The sequence below is a fragment of the Peromyscus eremicus genome, unplaced genomic scaffold (genome assembly GCF_949786415.1).
Source record: "Peromyscus eremicus unplaced genomic scaffold, PerEre_H2_v1 PerEre#2#unplaced_143, whole genome shotgun sequence".
In the NCBI taxonomy this organism is placed as follows: domain Eukaryota; kingdom Metazoa; phylum Chordata; class Mammalia; order Rodentia; family Cricetidae; genus Peromyscus; species Peromyscus eremicus.
Genome location: NW_026734381.1, coordinates 356,933 through 374,735, shown reverse-complemented (window position 1 = coordinate 374,735; position 17,803 = coordinate 356,933). Strand labels below are relative to the sequence as shown.

The following is a 17,803-nucleotide window of genomic DNA, read 5'->3' as shown; positions in this document are numbered from 1 at the left end:
GGCATTGAAAATTAAAGAAAGGATCATGAATATGGGAAAGGGAGGAAGGCAATGGAGGGGAAAAAACGAGGCTGAGGTGCAGTGAAGGCACTATATTTATCAAAAACAATCCCTACTTTAAAAAATGATTGTACCTGACAACTTTTTTTCAGGGAAAAATTTTTATGGTCTCTGTAAATTTTTTGCAAATTTGAAACCATTGTGAATACTTAATTGTATTAGAAAGTATTTTAAACTAAGCCTTATTTCAATGTCTAAGTACTTGTTATTGAGTTTCTGGTTTGGGGTCATAACTTCAGGTTCACAATTCTCTAGATCAATCTCTGAATAAGTTCACAGTTGCTTAATACAGCAACCTTTGACTGATAAATACAATCTGTATTTATTCCTATCTGCAGCTCATTTCAGTACAAACTTTGGGATGTTAATGATTTTTTTTGCCTGCACTATAAATTTCACCTCTCAGCATTTGCTTTAAGCTGAACAAGTGGTCAATGCTGGAATTCTCACAGCATCAAGAAAGAGGTTTTGGGATGTCAGCCTACGTTTGGTTTGAAGGAATACCTTTCGCTGCTATAGTGCATAAAAGAGAAATTATTGAAGGAAGCCGTGACAAGTTTGTGATCAGAGATGAAGACACGGTCATAGTGAGTTATCCAAAATCAGGTAAGGGACATCACTGAGAATGATTCTGAACTGTCTGTGGAAGTTTTGGGCTTTAATCATCCTTCATTTAGGTGGTGAATGGAATGCTTTATATATCTCATGTGTTCAGTGGTTTGTGGGCTTGGAGAGCTGTGTTTGAGAGCATTTCCACTCAGAGGAAAAAGTCTAACCTAACCAATGTTGTCAGAGGAGCTAGTGCCTGAGCTGATCCTTGGAGCAATGACAGTGTTTCCTAAAGCAGATTCTGGTATTGGTTTTTCTCTGTGTGGAAGAGAGATAATGATGAGAATAAACAGATAAAATAGCATCAAGAAAAAAGGCATGAATGTAAGAATATGTTGAGGAGAGGACAAGGTCAGGTAGAAGAATTACCATGGACCTTCTTCATGTAGAGGAAAGAGTCTCAAATCTCAAGGAAAAAAGAAAGGCATCATGGTCATTTGTGGGAGGAGTGTGGTGGATGGCAGAAGCCGGTTAAGTATTAGGTTGCGCCAGGTGGTGGTGGCGCATGCTTTTAATCCCAGCACTCGGGAGGCAGAAGCTGGCGGATCTCTGTGAGTTCACGGCCAGCCTGGGCTACCAAGTGAGTTCCAGGAAAGGCACAAAGCTACACAGAGAAATGCTGTCTCGAAAAAACAAACAAAAATAAATTTAGGAATAAAAGACCATGATAAATGAAGACCACATGAGAATAGGAAGAAGCAAAGTGCTAGAGAGGCCGACAGAAATCCACAAAGATACCCCTGCAACAGACTACTGGCAGTGGTTGAGAGACAGCCTGAACTGACCTACTCTGGTGATAGGATGGCCAAACCCCCTAACTGTCATGCTAGAAACCCCATCTAATGACTTAGAGAACCAGATGCAGAGATCCACGACCAGGCCCCAGGTGGGGATCCAGGACTCCAATTGTTGTTGAGACCAAGGTTGGATAAAACACAGGGACAAATAGCCAAACGAATGGAAACACATGAAATATGAACCAATAGCTGAGGAGCCACCAAATGGATCAGTCCCTCTGGATAAGTGAGACAGTTGATTAGCTTGATCTGTTTGGGTGGCATCCAGGCAGTGGGACCGGGTCCTGTGCTTATTGCATGAGTTGGCTGTTTGGAACCTGGGGTTTATACAGGGATACTTGGCTCAGGCTGGGAGGAGGGGACTAGACCTGCCTGGACTGAATCTACAAGGTTGATCTCAGTCCTCAGGGGAGTCTTTGCCCTGGAGGAGATGGGAATGAGGGGTGGGCTGGGGGAAAGGTGTGAGGGGGGAGAACAAGGGAATCCATGGCTGATATGTAAAATTAAATTAAATTATAAAATTAAAAAAAGTATTAGGTTGCCAACATGAAAGGGCAATAACATGGAAAATCTAAGGACAGTGGAGTGCAGGAAAAGGATTCAGATAATAGCCCAGAGAATAATGCTAGAGAAACACTCATTGACAAATGAGCATATAATCACAAATACATTGTGTATGGTAAATAGACACAGGAAATTTATTTAAGCTAAGGAAAAGCACTACCAATACATACAGTGCAGGATGGATGCATCTTAACGACATTGTATTAAATAAAATGTTTCAATCTCAAGGACAGATACCATGACTGAATCCCTGACAAATATCTGGAATAGTTGAATTCACAGAAACAGAACAGGTTCTTGACTGGAGGGAATGTTCGATAGGCAGGTGGGGTTTGCTGAGATTCTCAGTTTTGTTTGGTGACATATTTTGAATCTCCTGGAAGAATATATTTTGTACTTACACGATGTGGATGTTGCAAATACCACATGCTTTTGTGCTTGGAAACAGCTACATTGTAAATTGTATGGTTGTATATTCTATTTAAGGCTTTTCAGAAGTGCTCTTGAAATGATTGACAATAACTTTTCCTTCTTTTTCAGGAACTAACTGGCTGACTGAGACTGTCTGCTTGATTCAGACCAAGGGAAATCCCAAATGGATCCAATCTGTGCCTATCTGGGAACGCTCGCCCTGGATAGAGTTTCAAAAGGGACATCTAACATTAATCAATAAGGAAGGGCCACGCCTCATGACCTCCCACCTCCCTTTCTATCTTTTCCCCAAGTCTTTCTTCAGATCCAAGGCCAAGGTCAGTGTCCAGTGGTTGAGAAATCTTTGGCCAAATGCTCATTGAACTTATTCTTCTGCATTGGGCCATGGACCTCTGCCTGAAATTCATTCTGTGTAGATTTAGAGAGGGAAGTTGGGATTCTCACACACTAGGTGATGCTAATCTGTCCCCTCCTCAGACTATATCAGAGTACCATGATATCAACCACCTCTCAGTGATGCTGGGCAGATATAATGTGAAAAAGTGTATTATCACATTAGGGCATTCAGGGACTATACATACATGTCAAGTAGAGTTCAAACTCTAGTGTACAGTGGATATTACTGTTTTGTTGTCATCAAAGTCATTTAGCTAAAATTGATTCTACATACAGCCCATACCTAATGGGTGAATCACCCAAGCAGAGTTGCTCATAGGGAAAGCAGCCTGAATAGGCACTAAGGCTGTTCAACAATCATGGTTTATCTGTATCCATTGTGTCTTGCTGTGTCTAGCTGTCCATTAAAATCAGTAGCCACAAAAAACACTGACATCACTGATAGGGGATCTCCTAAAGGAATCAGAAATATCCAGGTTCTGACACATCATTGCTCAGTGTTAATAAGAAAGTTTTGTGGACGTCCCCACACCTTAGAAACTATAAGTATTTATGCTTAAACACAAAGACAAATGTAGAAAATAATCTCTCTTGAAACTATCACAATGAAGTTGTGATCGTAAAGCTATATATGTGTGTCTTATCAGGATTTGGAAAAGTTTTGTCTGGAGAAAGTAAGGCCTAAAAGATGAATTATATAATAATGTCACAATGAGCATTGGGACAAAATATTAATTTCATTAATTAATTAATACTATATTTTTTGAAATTTTTTCTTCTGTTTTTGAGGTTGTACTATAATTAAATATATTATTCCCCCTTCCTCTTCCTCTTCCTCTCTCCAGGCTTACCATCATAACTCTCTTTTCTCTCTTTCAAATTTGTGTTTTTTTCATGATTTTTTGTTACATCTGTATATGTATCTACATATTCCTAAGTACCTTGGTACAATCTGCTTAGTATGTACAATGTCACTTGTATGTATGTTTTCAAGGCTAAGAAACTGGTATGGCATAACCAATTGCAATGCTTTTCCCTGGGGAAGTCTATTTCTTTCTGTCTCAGCATTTTTTAGTGCTCATGGGTCTTTGTGTTCACCATTTTGCAATGAAATGTTAGCATTAAACTCTGCATCATGATTCTTTTGAGAGTTTTCTTTTATAGTTACACTTACAGAAATCAATTAGTTTGTCATTTTTCAGATATATTTATCATAGTATGCATTATTCCATGTGTATAAGACATTCTTTCACAATGGATGGATAATCTTTTACACTGTAAGATAATTGATCTTTACAAGTATTGAATCAATCTTGTCTTTTTCTAGTTTCTGTTGGTTTTTTTTTTACAGTATTAGTGAACACAGTCATTTTGCTGTTACATTTTTGTAAATCAAAATTATAAAAGAAGATTCTGATAAATATAGCTATTTTGCACTTCTGTTCATATTTTGTTCAAATAAAAATGATAAAAATGTTTAGAAACCTCACTGATATTTGATTGACTTTTCATATAAACTATGCCAGATAAAATCGGTTTATGACTATATTGACCTTCATTTACATGTTTTTCCATTTAAGGTGATCTATATCATCAGAAATCCCAGAGATGTTCTTGTGTCTGCTTATTTTTTCTATCGTAACACAAAACTTATCGATAATCCAGAGTCACTAGGAACTTACTTTGAATGGTTCCTCAAAGGAAATGGTGAGTGTCCTGTTAAATATAGGGGTTGAGGGAGGCTCAGTTACATGTATGAAGACAAGGTGTGATATAGCTTAGGCTGGCCTTGAATTCTCAATAGAGATAGGGATTACCTTGAAGATCTGCTTCTCCTCCCTCTACCTCATGAGTTCTAGAACTACAAGCACTCACTTCTATATTCTGTTTATTTAATTCTGGGCTTCAACCCTCAAGTCATTTATGTTATCTAACTTGGTTACAACTCTAGCCTTTAGTATATTCTGTAATTTTCTCTTAGCTCCGTCTTATTCCTCTACACTCTACCAACCTGTTGATCCAAGGATCATTACCATTACAAACCTAATTGTGAAGTCTTCCTGTTCTCATAAGCCACTGCCTAATGGCATAGCTACAGCTTGACCTATGACTAACCATCCTGGCAATATTTGGAGTAGCTAGTCTTTGTAGTACTAATGAAGATGTTTTATCTTGTGGTTAACAGAACAACAGTGATAGCAACAACACTAGGACCTATTCTCTCCCCATAATGGATACTTGACCATGCTTACTGTATCAGATGTGAAATCTTCTTAATCAGAAAATGATTGGTTACTCTGATACCACAATTGCAGTCATTGCACCAGTGGGTGAATGTTGTATGGATGTTTGAAATATAGATATCAGTGTCCATAGCTGAGTGTAATATTATTGACAAGAATCTCCCACTAGAATCGTACATAAACCTTCTGTTACAATGAAGGCTATTCAGCAGAAAGGCATATTTCAGCTCATTACCAGTTTTCTTTCCTTATGTTGTGTGACAAGACTGGTTTTAGGAATAGGGTCTTAGCTGGGCAGTGGTGGTACACATCTTTAATCCCAACACTCGGGAAGCAGAGCCAGGTGGATCTCTGTGAGTTCAAGGCCAGCCTGGTCTACAGAGCAAGATCCAGGACAGGCACCAAAATTAGACAGAGAAACCCTGTCTCGAAAGCCAAAATAAATAAATAAATAAATAAATAAATAAATAGGGTCTTACCAACCAGTTTTTGTGGGCAACTGACAATAATGACAATTGCCTACATTATTTGGATCCTCAGGCCCATTTTAGGCAACAACTCCTAGGGAGGTATCCCAATAATAGCAATGCAGTTTTCATTTTATAACCAATAATTTCTGGGAGCAATAGTATCTGTTCATGAAAGCTGCCTTGATTTAAACTCTGTAATAAATTTTTAAATGAGCTTACAAACTAATGAGTTTCCATATGGCATTTTCATATATTCTTGGTTTTTGTTAATTCTATCCCTAATTTACCCACCCCATCTTTGCATCCACATGATAAGTCTCATATTCCCTCATTCATATTGATACCATATGTGTCCTGGTACTTCTCTTCCTTAAGGTCTCTTTTTTCTTGCTACTCTTCTAATGGTTCTTTTCTGCCTTCCTCTCCTTTATTTACACATCAAGGTAAACATGCTAAGAATTTGTCTAGGATCCAAGTATGAGAGAAAAGATGCAGTGTTTGTCTATCTGTGCTTGTGTTACCTCATTAAGTATATTTTCCAGTTGCAACTATTTTACTGAGAATTTCCTAATTTCATCTTTAGATCTCAATGAAATTTCATTGTGTGTACATATCATAATCTCATCTATTTTCAATTGATGAGCATCTAGGCTAAACCTGTTCTGTAGTTATTGTGAATAGAGCTGCAATAAACATAACTGTTCAAGTACCTATGCAGTTGTATATATCTATGTCTATAGTAGTACATACCTACCTAGTTTGAGTATATACCTAAGATTTGATAGCTGGGTGATATGGAATTTCTGTTTTCATCTTTGTTAATGATTCCCACAGTGATTTAAATAATGGCTATGCAGTTTTCAGTCCCAACCGTGTTTTTCTTTCCCTGCAATTTTTCTGAAAATTAAAAAAAATAAAAACTAAATTTTCTTATAAAGCAACTTGCACATAAATAAAAACCAGATTCACCAAAATTATTGAAACTCAAAGTCTATACAATTTACTGAATTTATATACAGTTAGAATTGGTATCCAAAAGAGAAGCTGGGAAACATCATATTAAATGTTATAATTTCAGTATTGCTTATATTTCACCCAATTTTGGACCACAAAACCCCCAAATCCATGAGAAATTTAGAACAAGAATAACATTTGACTATATACTCTTTCAACAGTCTTGTCCATTACTTGCATCTACTCCTTTCTCATCCCTTTGAATTTAAATTATCTTCTCTTTTCAAACATTTTCAACATACACTTGAAACATTTATTTGTTTTTTTTCCTTTTTTTGTCTTTTTTGTTGTTGTTTCTGAGATGCATTTTCTCTATGTTACAGCTCTGGCATAATTTTTTTAAATAATGGTGGCCATTCTGACATAGATAAGATAGACTCCTAAGTTGTTTTTAGTTTTTATTTGTATTTCCTTGATAGCTAATCAAGGAATTTTTGATTTTGATTTTGTTCCATTTCTTTCTTTATATTGAATATTTTATTATCTTTAATTCTTTTTAGATACTAGATACACATTGTCTGGAAGCATATAACTTGCAAAGCTTTCTTCCATTTTATTAGCTGAATCTTCACATGATTAATTATTTCTTTTAGTGGATAGAAATCTTTTGATTTCAAGGGATCCCACTTGTTGAGTACTTGCCTTATTTTCTGAGTGAGATGAGTAGCATTTAGAAAGTCCTTACCTGTGATTACCTCTCAAAGTGCACTTCCTGTATTTTCCTCAACTGTGTCATAGTTTTGTATCTTCTGTTGAGGGTCTTGATACATTTACAACTGGTGTGCATGTGTGTTTGTGTGTGTGTGTGTGTGTGTCTGTGTGTGTGTGTGATGAAGGATTAAGATTGAAATTCATTCTTCTACACATAGCAATCTAGTTTCTAAAATGCCATGTACTAAAGATACCAAGATCTTGCTTCCAATGCATGTTTTTGATATTTTGTCAAAAATACAGTGCCTGCAGTTGTGTGAACTTATGTCTTGGTTTTCATTTCAATTAATCCACATGTTTGTTTTGTGTCATTGCTTTGCTGTTTTCATTTCTCTATCTCTGTAGCATAACTTGAAATAAGGTCCTATCTTTTTTCAAAGTTGCTTTGATTATGTGCAATTGTTTGTGCTTTTGTATGAATTTATTATTGAATTTGTTCTTAAGAAATTACAAAGATGTGTAACTTATATTCTGCTTATTGAAACCCTTTTCCCTCTGTTATCTCCCTCTCACCTTTAGTAACCCCCATTCCCTACAGTTCTCCTTTATAACTTTCACATCTCTTTATTGGTGACCCATTCAGTTTAACCATGATTATTATCTTCTGTGGGAATGTGGGTTTTGACTACCAATGGAAACCTAGTTAGCACCTCATTGGGGACACAACTGAAGACAGTGACTTCCTACCACCCAGAATCATTCAGTATTCATAATTTCACTATGGAGTTGTAGTGTCCAGTGAGTATCCGCATCAGTCCATGATACCTCATTTTTGGGCAAGTCTTATGCAGGATCTTTGCAGCTGCTTCAGTTGCTTTAAGATCATGAGTACACTTGTTCTGTCATGCCCAATTGTCAGCACTTTCCATCCCTTCTCTTTCTTTTATTCAGCTTCTAAATTATTTACACTCCCTCTTCTGCAATGATCCCTGAGGATTACGCAGACAGCTCTGTAGTGTTGAATTTAAGGATGAGCATCCAACTATCCTGTAATAATTTGAAGATTATTAATTTTTATTTCTATGAATAACACTAAAATCTTGATTGGTATTGTATTGAGTCTGTTCATTGCTTTTGGTAGGATAGGCATTTTCATAACATGAATTTCTCTAGTCTGTGACCATGGGAACATTTTCCATCTCCTAACATCTGCATAAGATTCTGTCTTCAATGTGTTGAGGTTTTCAGTAATGAGGGCTTTGCCTCCTGGGTGTATTCATTACTTTTCTATTGCTGTGATAAAACACCATGAACAAGGCAACATATTGAAGGAATGCTTTGTTTGGAACTTATGATTCCAGAGTGATAAGAGTCAATCATTACTATTATAAGAAGCATGGCACCAGGGAGACAGGCACAGCATGGGGGTAACACCTGAGATCTCACACCTCAACCCACAAACAGGAGGCAGAAGGAGAGCACTTGAAACAGTGCTAGCCCTTGAAACCTTAAATCCCACCCCAGTGACATATTTCCTCCAACAAGTTCATACTTGCTGATCTTCCCATAAGATACACCAGCTGAAAACCAAGTATTCAAACCTGAACATTATATGGGACATTTTCAGAAGCCAGCACACTTGTTTAGATTTATTCTGAGATGTTTTCTTCAGACATTTGTTAAGAGACTGATATCTCTGATTTGTCTCTCAATTTGTTCATCATTGGTATAGAGAAAAACTATTTATGTTTGTTTGATAATTTTGTACCCTGTCACTTTGTTAAAAGTCTTTATCAGATCTAAATGTTTTCTGCTAAACACTTTCAGTCTTGCACTGATAGAATTGTATCACTCAAGAATAGGTACTTTGACTTGATTTTTTCTTATTTGTACAGCTTTTATTTGTTCATTTATCTTTTTTTCTATTTTAGAATTTGGTACTATATTTAAAATGAGTGGAGGAAGTCACTTCATTTTCTTCTTGCTTGTACTGTAAATATATTGGATTTCCCCCTACCTGTTGGAATATAAGCTACAGTTTTCCTACATATGGCCAATACAATGTTCCTTCTATTCTAAGTTCTTTGGCATTTTATATATGAAGGAATGATAAATTTTATCAAAAATTCTTTTCTTTATCCACACAGATTACAATGGGTTTTCTGTTCTTGAGCCCATTTATAATATTTAATTTATATGGACTGATGTTTGTGTACTGAACCATCCCATCACAGAGTCTCTGGAGTAAAGTCAACTTGATCATGGTGAATGGTTGTTTTGTTTTGATATAGTGTGCGTGTGTGTGTGTGTGTGTGTGTGTGTGTCTGTGTGTCTGTGTGTCTGTGTGTACTTGTGCATGTGCATGTACATATATATGTATATTGTGTGGGTCCATGTATACCCAAATGTGCAGGTGGAAACCAGAGAAAAACTTACAAGAATGTGCTCTTTCTTTTGACCATGTGGATTTAGGTATTCAGGTTTGCCAATAAACAACTTTACCTGTTCAGCCATTTTACTATCTTTTGATAAGTTCCTGAATATGTTAACAAAGTATTTTATTGAGAAACTTTGCATCTATGTTAATCATAGATCTTGATAGATAGGATATTTTTGTGGTTGAATATTTGTCTGCTCTTCATATCAAGATGATACTTCAAAAAATACTTTGGTAATGAGCCTTATTTTCCTTCTTTTATGTAACAGTCCAATAATCTTTGCATTCTCTGAAGGTCTGGAAAAATTCATCTGATCTGAACATTTCCCTTTCTTTAGAGATTTTTATTTACTTTTGCAAACTCGTTGTTGTTATAGGCCTTAGAGTATTTTTATAACATAATTTTTATTGATTCTTTGGGAATTTCTCATGACACATATCAGTCCCACTTATTGCCCTGTCCTTTCATATCTACCCTCCACCCTTGTATCCTGCCACCCAAAAGAAAATAAAAAATGAAAACAAAAATAAAGGCAAAAACAAAAAACAAATATCTCACTGACCCCTCTGGGGAATGACAAGCTCTGCTATCAATCAGCAATTTTCTCTTACCAGTCACAGCTCTCACGTCTCCAATTCTGGCATACTTGTACCTGTTCACTCTTCTGTATTCCCCATCTATCCACCACATATTTGTTCATTATACTTGCACTGGGAGCTGTTGTGTGTCACACCACATACCCTTTTACCCAAAAAGCTTTAATTTCAAATGTTCATTGCAATAAATGGCTGGTCTGGTCCAGGGCCTCTGGCTTCTGCAATGCCATTAATACTGGACCCTCATCCAGACTCCTGTCAGATATCCTACTATTGCTCAAAATCAAGGAAATCCTGTGGCTATGGTTTCACAGGACCAGCTCTTTCCATCATCTCCAGCAGCTTGTAGATAGAGTAGATGTTGGAGAGAGCCAACTAAAGACTGAGGATATGAGCTTCTGTGGTAGCTGAGTTGTTGAGCCTCAGTCTTTGCTGTGCCTTCTCTTGGCTTCAGAAGTGGCAGATGAGAGGCAGGGTCAGGACTGACTAATTTACAGGTTTATGTTGTGTTATGTGTAGAAGGGTTTTATTGCACGCATGTGTGTTTTTGGAGATGTCTTGTGCCCACAGAGGCAGGAATATAGCATTGTGAGCTATCATGTAGCTCAGTTTTCCAGGCCCTCCTGCATTTTAAAATCTCAGTTGAAAAATCTGTTATTCTGACAGACCTTCCTTTACATTTGACTTAGTGTTTCTCCCTTGCCAGTTTCAATGTACTTTCTTTAATTATAATTTTATGAGGGAAATATATTTTCTAGTCTTGTATATATGGTATTCTAAATTACTCCTTTATCTTACCTGGCATCTGTTCTAATAAAATGCAACCTAGAGAAAAAAGGGCTAATTTTGTTTACAACTCCAAGTTACAGTTTATTTTGATGAGAAGCCTAGGCAGGTAATTAAGGCAGTGTGTTCACAGACAAGAGTAGAGAGACAATAAATATGTTTGCTCTTGCTTTCTTGCCCTCAGTTAATATTCTCTTACCTTATGCTTTCCTGACCTTACCTTATGCTTTCCTGAACCCACCTGAGTAGAGAATGAGACAATAATCCTTCACCTTTTACATCATCAATTAACAATCAGGACAATCTTTCATTGATATAAACACAGGCTTATGTGATCTAGGTAATTCCTCATTAAAAATCTGTTCCAAGGTAGTTATAGGTTGTGGCAAGTTATCAGTAGATAATTTTAATGTAACACCTCTTAGATTTTTTCCCATAGAGTTATAGATATCTTGGAATTCCCACTCATATCTTCTTCCTATATTATCTTTGTTCTTATTGGATTGTCCCACATCTTTCACCTTGCCTTCACACCATGATATATTTTTCTTTTAAAATTTTCTTATTTATTGTGATCTAGTGTACATGTGTGCATAAGTGTCTGTGTGGTACCCACATCTCACAGAACATTTGGAAGAACCTGAGAAAAACCTTGTGGAGTCAGTTGTCCATTTCTAATTTATACGGTTTATAGAGACTGAGGTCTGGTCATCAGGTTTACATGATAAGCATTTTACCCATTGTCATGTCATTACCACACCATTCCTTTTTGTATCACTATTTAATTCATTTACAATGTATTTGTTGTGGAGATCATTTTGTGCTACTTTAAACTTTTCATTTTACAGTATAACTTATTATTTAAAATTATATTATCATAGGAGTTTGACAGATGGCTCTGGCCAAAAGAACTTAATGCTTTTTAGAAGAAGGTGCTTTGTTGCCCAGAGCCCTCACAAAGTGGCTCACTACTTCCTGTAACTCTAGCTTCAGAGGAAACCAACACTCTTACCTCTGTAGACACACACACACAGAGACTTGTACTCACATAAGAACATATAAACGTACAAAAATAAAAATACAATAAACCATTGAAAATTTATTTCTTTATCCACAAGTTTCTAGAGATTTGTATATTCTCCAAATATACGTGTTTAAAATCCCCAGTCTCTTTCTACTTTTCCTGCTCTTTCTCTTCCCCCTTACATCTCTTTCTCTACCAGTTGACTTATGTACTAAACTCTGGTCATTAATGTAATTATTAATGTGGTCATATAGCCTTGATACATACCTTCTTTTGATTTCACTCAACAGGTTGCTTTATTGATGGTAATCTTCCTTTCTGTCATATTATGAGATGCCATGCTTTACATATTTGTAACTGGAGCTTTCAGACTTCCTCAGGAAGTTGTCCAGGTGGCAAGAATGTACTTGACTGGTTATTGAATATTACTTACCACTAACACTAAAATTTTGTGGTTGTTTGTTGTTGGATACAGCCACTAGGTCTCATAATTTGATACTTATCAATTAAAGTGTAACATATAATAAATTTAAAGATACATAGATTAATATTTATTGGCTAATTTAAGATATAAAGCTACAATGAAAAAAGCTTGCAGTTATAATTAATATAAGCCTCTGTGTGTTTAAATTGGTTCTGGGTGGCTGTGGGCCAGGCAGGACACAGGAAAGCTCAAGCTACATTTAGTGCCCAACATGGGGCAAGAATTTCCACCCAAAACTTGAGAAAGTTTAAAAAAAAAGGATTCTAAAAGGGAGCTAAAAACAGCTTCCTAGTGTGTCTGTCAGGCCAGCTGCAGCCTGAGGGCTTGAGTATGGCAGGTTTGTGGCATGTGGGCTTGAGCATGGCAGATTCCCTCCAGAGTATAGAGAAGCATCCCCATGCTGCATTGTGGATTTAGCTTTTGATGGTATGGACAAAAGAAAAAAAGGAAGAGGCTTTGGGCTACACATTTCTGGGTGGAAGCACAGACCCACAGCCTCCTGGAGTCAGTGGACATCATGGCTCCTAGAGACCATGGTGAATTATCTCCACCATGTTGAAAAGCTGAGGTGGGCAGAGTCAGCACCCAAGACTGTCACTTCAGTACTAGCCACTGCAGTTTAAAGCAATAGACTCACAATGAGACAGATTCAAATGGGATAAACCCTAAAGAGTTTATAGTGTGTGTAAAAATATATATAGGCTTAGAAGAGAGAGGAAAAGGAATATAGAGAGTTATATAAAATAGGTTTTAAAGAGTAAAGTCTTTAAAGAGACAGTAAAAGTAATATAAAAATGAGCCACATAAAGATGGAAATCATACACAGAGTCTGGATTATGTTGTCATTGAGATTTTTAACTGTAGAAAGACATTTGATTATAAGGGCTGCTTTGTTAAACCAATATATGTATTTTAAAGGTATTTTGACTTAAAAATTTGGATCTAAGGATATGTTGCTTTGGAAAGGAGGCTCTGCGTTTTTTTCCACAGAAAGCCAGAGGCTATGGATTTGTTCCAGATTAAGAAGGTTCAGATTTGATCAAGCCAGACATCCTGAACCTTAACAGGTGGTACCTGTCAAGAATGGTTATAACCAGGCTTCCCAGGACTTGAACATTATCTCACATTTTCTCAGGATTCCCCTAAGATTACCAGCACCCTCAATCAGCAGGGGTAGTATGAGAAGCTACTCCTAAATTCCCAAAATATTGTTTATAAATGTTTATTTTTGTTTAAAGCAGGTGGATTATAAATACAATTTCTTTCTCAAGAGGAAAAGAGAATGTTATAGATATGACAAGATGAAAGGGTAGATTATTATTTAAAAATGTTTTACATTGCTATGGATTTTAGTTTATTGATACAAATTTAAAGTTAATTTTTTTGTGCTGTATGTATATTTATACTCTTTTTGGAATTATTTTTTTTGTGCAACTCATTTAAAGTTGTAATGTATCATTAAGAAATACATATTCATAGTTAATCATCTAAGATAATCAAACTTGTAGTCATGTTAGTTAAGTTGTCTAGATATACATAGATATATTTCAATTATGTACGTAATCTTCAAACAGTTCAAAGACCTAAAGAATATGGAATTTAAAATATTTTAAGAACTTTGACTTTCTGGACATTGAGACATGTCTGCTCCTGGCAGCACCAGTCTACTTCAGAGAAGATAATGGGCCTTGAAGAAACTCATTATGAAGTTTGCTTTCTTTGTTGCAAAAGTTAGCCAACGGACAAAAAATTGCCCTTGCCTTGATTGCTTGACAATAAATATGTTGAATTAAGTGGACATGCAGGACCCATAAAAGGTGACCACTGAATTTTGCAAGATAAGATGGTTCTTCAGGTACCTACTTAACAGATGAGACTGCCAGACATTCCACAGGACACAGAGAGAAGCAACTGAGAGACACTAGGCCTATAGACTAATTAAGGATGCAACAATGTTGCATGTAACTGTTCAGGTAGCCAGCTCTCTCTGTCATTCTAGATTTTTGGAAGTTGCATACAATGTATTTCTTGCTTACTTAAGTAATATATCCTTCTGGGGTCTTTGATGTAGTTGAAGACTAGATAGTTCTAATTATAATTTCCCTTGGTTATGATAAAAGTTAAATTACATATGAAACCTTAGACTCACACATATAGGACAGATAGAATATTTTCTTTAATTTTACAAAATACAAATAGATTAGATATTGTAACTGTAATTATTGCTTGATAACTATTTTGTTATTTGTAATTTTAATATGTTAAGTTAAAACCTTCCTTTTGTTTAGACAGAAAAGGGGAAATGGTGAGGAAGTGTCATTCTGTATTCTGTGAATATGTGTTGCTTGATTAGTTGATAAATAAAGCCATTTGACCTATAACAAGGCAGTTTAGAGGCAGGGTAGAAATTAAAAGAGAGAGACAGGAAGAATGAGAGAAGAGATGCCAGTGAGCCACAGTTATGCAGTTAAAGCCACAGAACATGTGGAGATACACAAATTAATAGTTATGGGATAATTTAAGATATAAAAAATAGCTAGCAAAAAGTTTGAGCCATGACCTTGCAGTTATAATTAATATAAGCTTCTGTGTATTTACTTGGGGGGGATGCAAGTGGGAGAGATGTGTCCCTATCACCAGCAGGTCAGGACACACGAAATCTTCCAACTACAGCCTTGTTGGGAATACACTTTGTAATTCATGTCCCCAAATACCTTTTAAGACAATTTTCCAAAGCAGAACTGCTATTAATTATTATCAATATTTCTTATTAGCTTATTTTTGGTGCACTCACTAACATGCTTTTGGTTTTTTTGGTTTTGAGACAGGATCTGTTGTATCCCAAGTTGACACGAAATTCATTATGTAATTGAAAATTACGTTGAATCCCTGGTCTTTGGGCTCTCCCTTCTGTTTTTTTTTTTTTTTTGGTTTTTCAAGACAGGGTTTCTCTGTGTAGCTTTGCGCCTTTCCTGGAACTCACTTGGTAGCCCAGGCTCGCCTCCCTTCTTAATTTTTGCATTACATATGTGTGACACATCATTTCACTTGGCTTCTAGCTTTTCTTTTTATGCATGTATGTATTAGTGTTTATGATGAAGTGCATGCAAATGTGAAAATGTAGGTGTTCTTATGCTAAAGACAGATGATAATATCAGGTGTTGAACCTTGATTTCTACCTTGTTTGAGACAATCTCCTTCTTGTACATCCCTTGTATGGCACATTGGCAGGTCCTAAGCTTGTAGGCAATCTCCTGTCACCACCTCTCATGTCATAGTAGGGGTACTAGGTTTAAAAAAAAACAGGCTTCATCACCATGTTTGAATGGATTTTGAGGATCCAAACTCAGGTCTTGTGACATACAAGGCAATTGATTATCTTTGAGCTATCACATGTGCCCAGCTTTCAATCTCTTTAAGTAACTTAATTCTCTCATATATTATGCAATTCACTTTATCTCTACACATTCTCTGTAGATCATTTATCACCGCCAGGTTTCAATCAAATCTTAGATTCATTGAATTCATGTGTCCTACTTCTCTGGCAATGACTTAAGTCTTACTTTCTCTCCTGACTAGATTCAGTTGGTTCTTCAGATAATGGGGAACAATACAAGCCTGCAATGGAGGGTGAGGCATGAAGAGACAGCACAACTAGACAGGAACAGTTAGGACACTCTGACTAGTGAAAACACATCAAAATAGTACTAGAAATGTAAATGATACATTGGGTTGAATGTGGAAGGCTATGCCTTGAACATCTCTAGCTGTCTATGATTTGCTGTCTTTGGTCTTAAGGACTCATTATTCACAAGTTGTGGAACCTTAGAGGTGGTTGTTAGTGGGAATAGATCTCCCTCAGAAGGGGTTAATAGAGTTCTCCAGACATTATGGTAATAAAAAGTCCCAAGCTGGAAATGCTCAGAATCCTCTGGCTTCTTGTACTCTTGTGATCACATTTTACCAACTCATGCCTTTGTCACTGCTACTTGCCAATAGGATGTCTCCTCATGGCACCAGTAGTAAATCTGTGAGGTGATGAGTTCACTAATGAACTGGATTTTATCTGCTTACTAACTTTGTGTGTGTGGTAAATGGTATCATTGAAATGATGACCAGCCTTCAGGAGCTCAAGGATTGAAGAGGAAGCCATAGAGTCAGCAAACTAATCACTTAACTTGACTTTACTATCTGAGGGTGTAAAACTTAATTCGCTGGGGCCAGAGAGAGGACAAAATTTAACTCTCTGGGGCCAACAAAAAAGGAGGAAACATGCACAAACATTTGTATTTCTCCATCATTTTCTCTCTGTTCTTCCTCTATGTTTCTGTTACAGCTTGTACATCTGAACAAAATCTCTCAGGCAATATAAAACTTACAATGTGGTTACATTCTATTTGTCAAGTGCATGAGTACAATGAATAGAGTTAGAAAACATAATTTCCAATTTCCCTCAAGTGATTAAACATCCTACATATTATGGATGTAAAACAAATTATCCCACGAACCCACATACATTCATATCCAAGCAACTTGGTATAGATTAAAAGAATATATATAGATTAACAGAATATAAGCCAGTAAGATATATTTCTCAACGATTGTTTTACTGCCAGGCTGAATTTTGTGGTTACAAAGGAAGGATCGATAATTTTATTACTTATCTCAAATGGTAATCCTATGAACAATCTTAAAAGAATCACAAACCCAAATTATTATGTATAAAAAACAATCATTCTTCTGTCTTTTAAATACTCAGATTGTGTATTCATTCATCAATAGCTTTTTTGTATCAGGAAGCAGAGGGCATAAATGGGCATTTATTAATCACTGTCTTTGAATTAATTATCAGGATTTAAGGCATTAAGGAATTAATCATCATCTTGGATTGCCAAACTATCCTAACAAGAAAGATCCATCTGCAAATAATAACTAGGCTGCTTTGTTCTTGTTTCTTGACCTCGATGAGTCCCTCACTCAACTATGTGCCTTTCTAAACTTTAGATGGTTTCCCCAAGTTTTTCATCTCAAAGTTATTAACAAAATTATCTTATCCTATCTATAAGTCATATTGAAAGCTTTTTTTTTAGCTATGATGCACACTGAAGCCCATGTCACATCTCTCAACATTAAGATTAAAAGAACTTGAGCTAGCTTAACTTCTGGGACACAATTGTGTTCTTGTTCATTTTTTACTCTTTTGGGTGGTCTACCACCCGGCTCCCAAATGTATCACACA

At 36.3% G+C, this 17,803-nt stretch overlaps 1 protein-coding gene across 2 annotated transcripts in view; it reads left to right on the top strand.

The window, feature by feature from the left end:
* Positions 1-533: 533 nt before the first annotated feature.
* LOC131901622 (sulfotransferase 2A1-like) overlaps positions 534-17,803 on the top strand; it is a 33,510-nt gene continuing 16,240 nt past the window's right edge. For both annotated transcript variants that reach the window (XM_059252726.1, XM_059252725.1), the window contains exons 1-3: positions 534-666; positions 2,571-2,779; positions 4,439-4,565. In XM_059252726.1, the coding sequence (XP_059108709.1) occupies positions 534-666; positions 2,571-2,779; positions 4,439-4,565 (469 nt within the window). The remainder of the gene's footprint in view (positions 667-2,570; positions 2,780-4,438; positions 4,566-17,803) is intronic.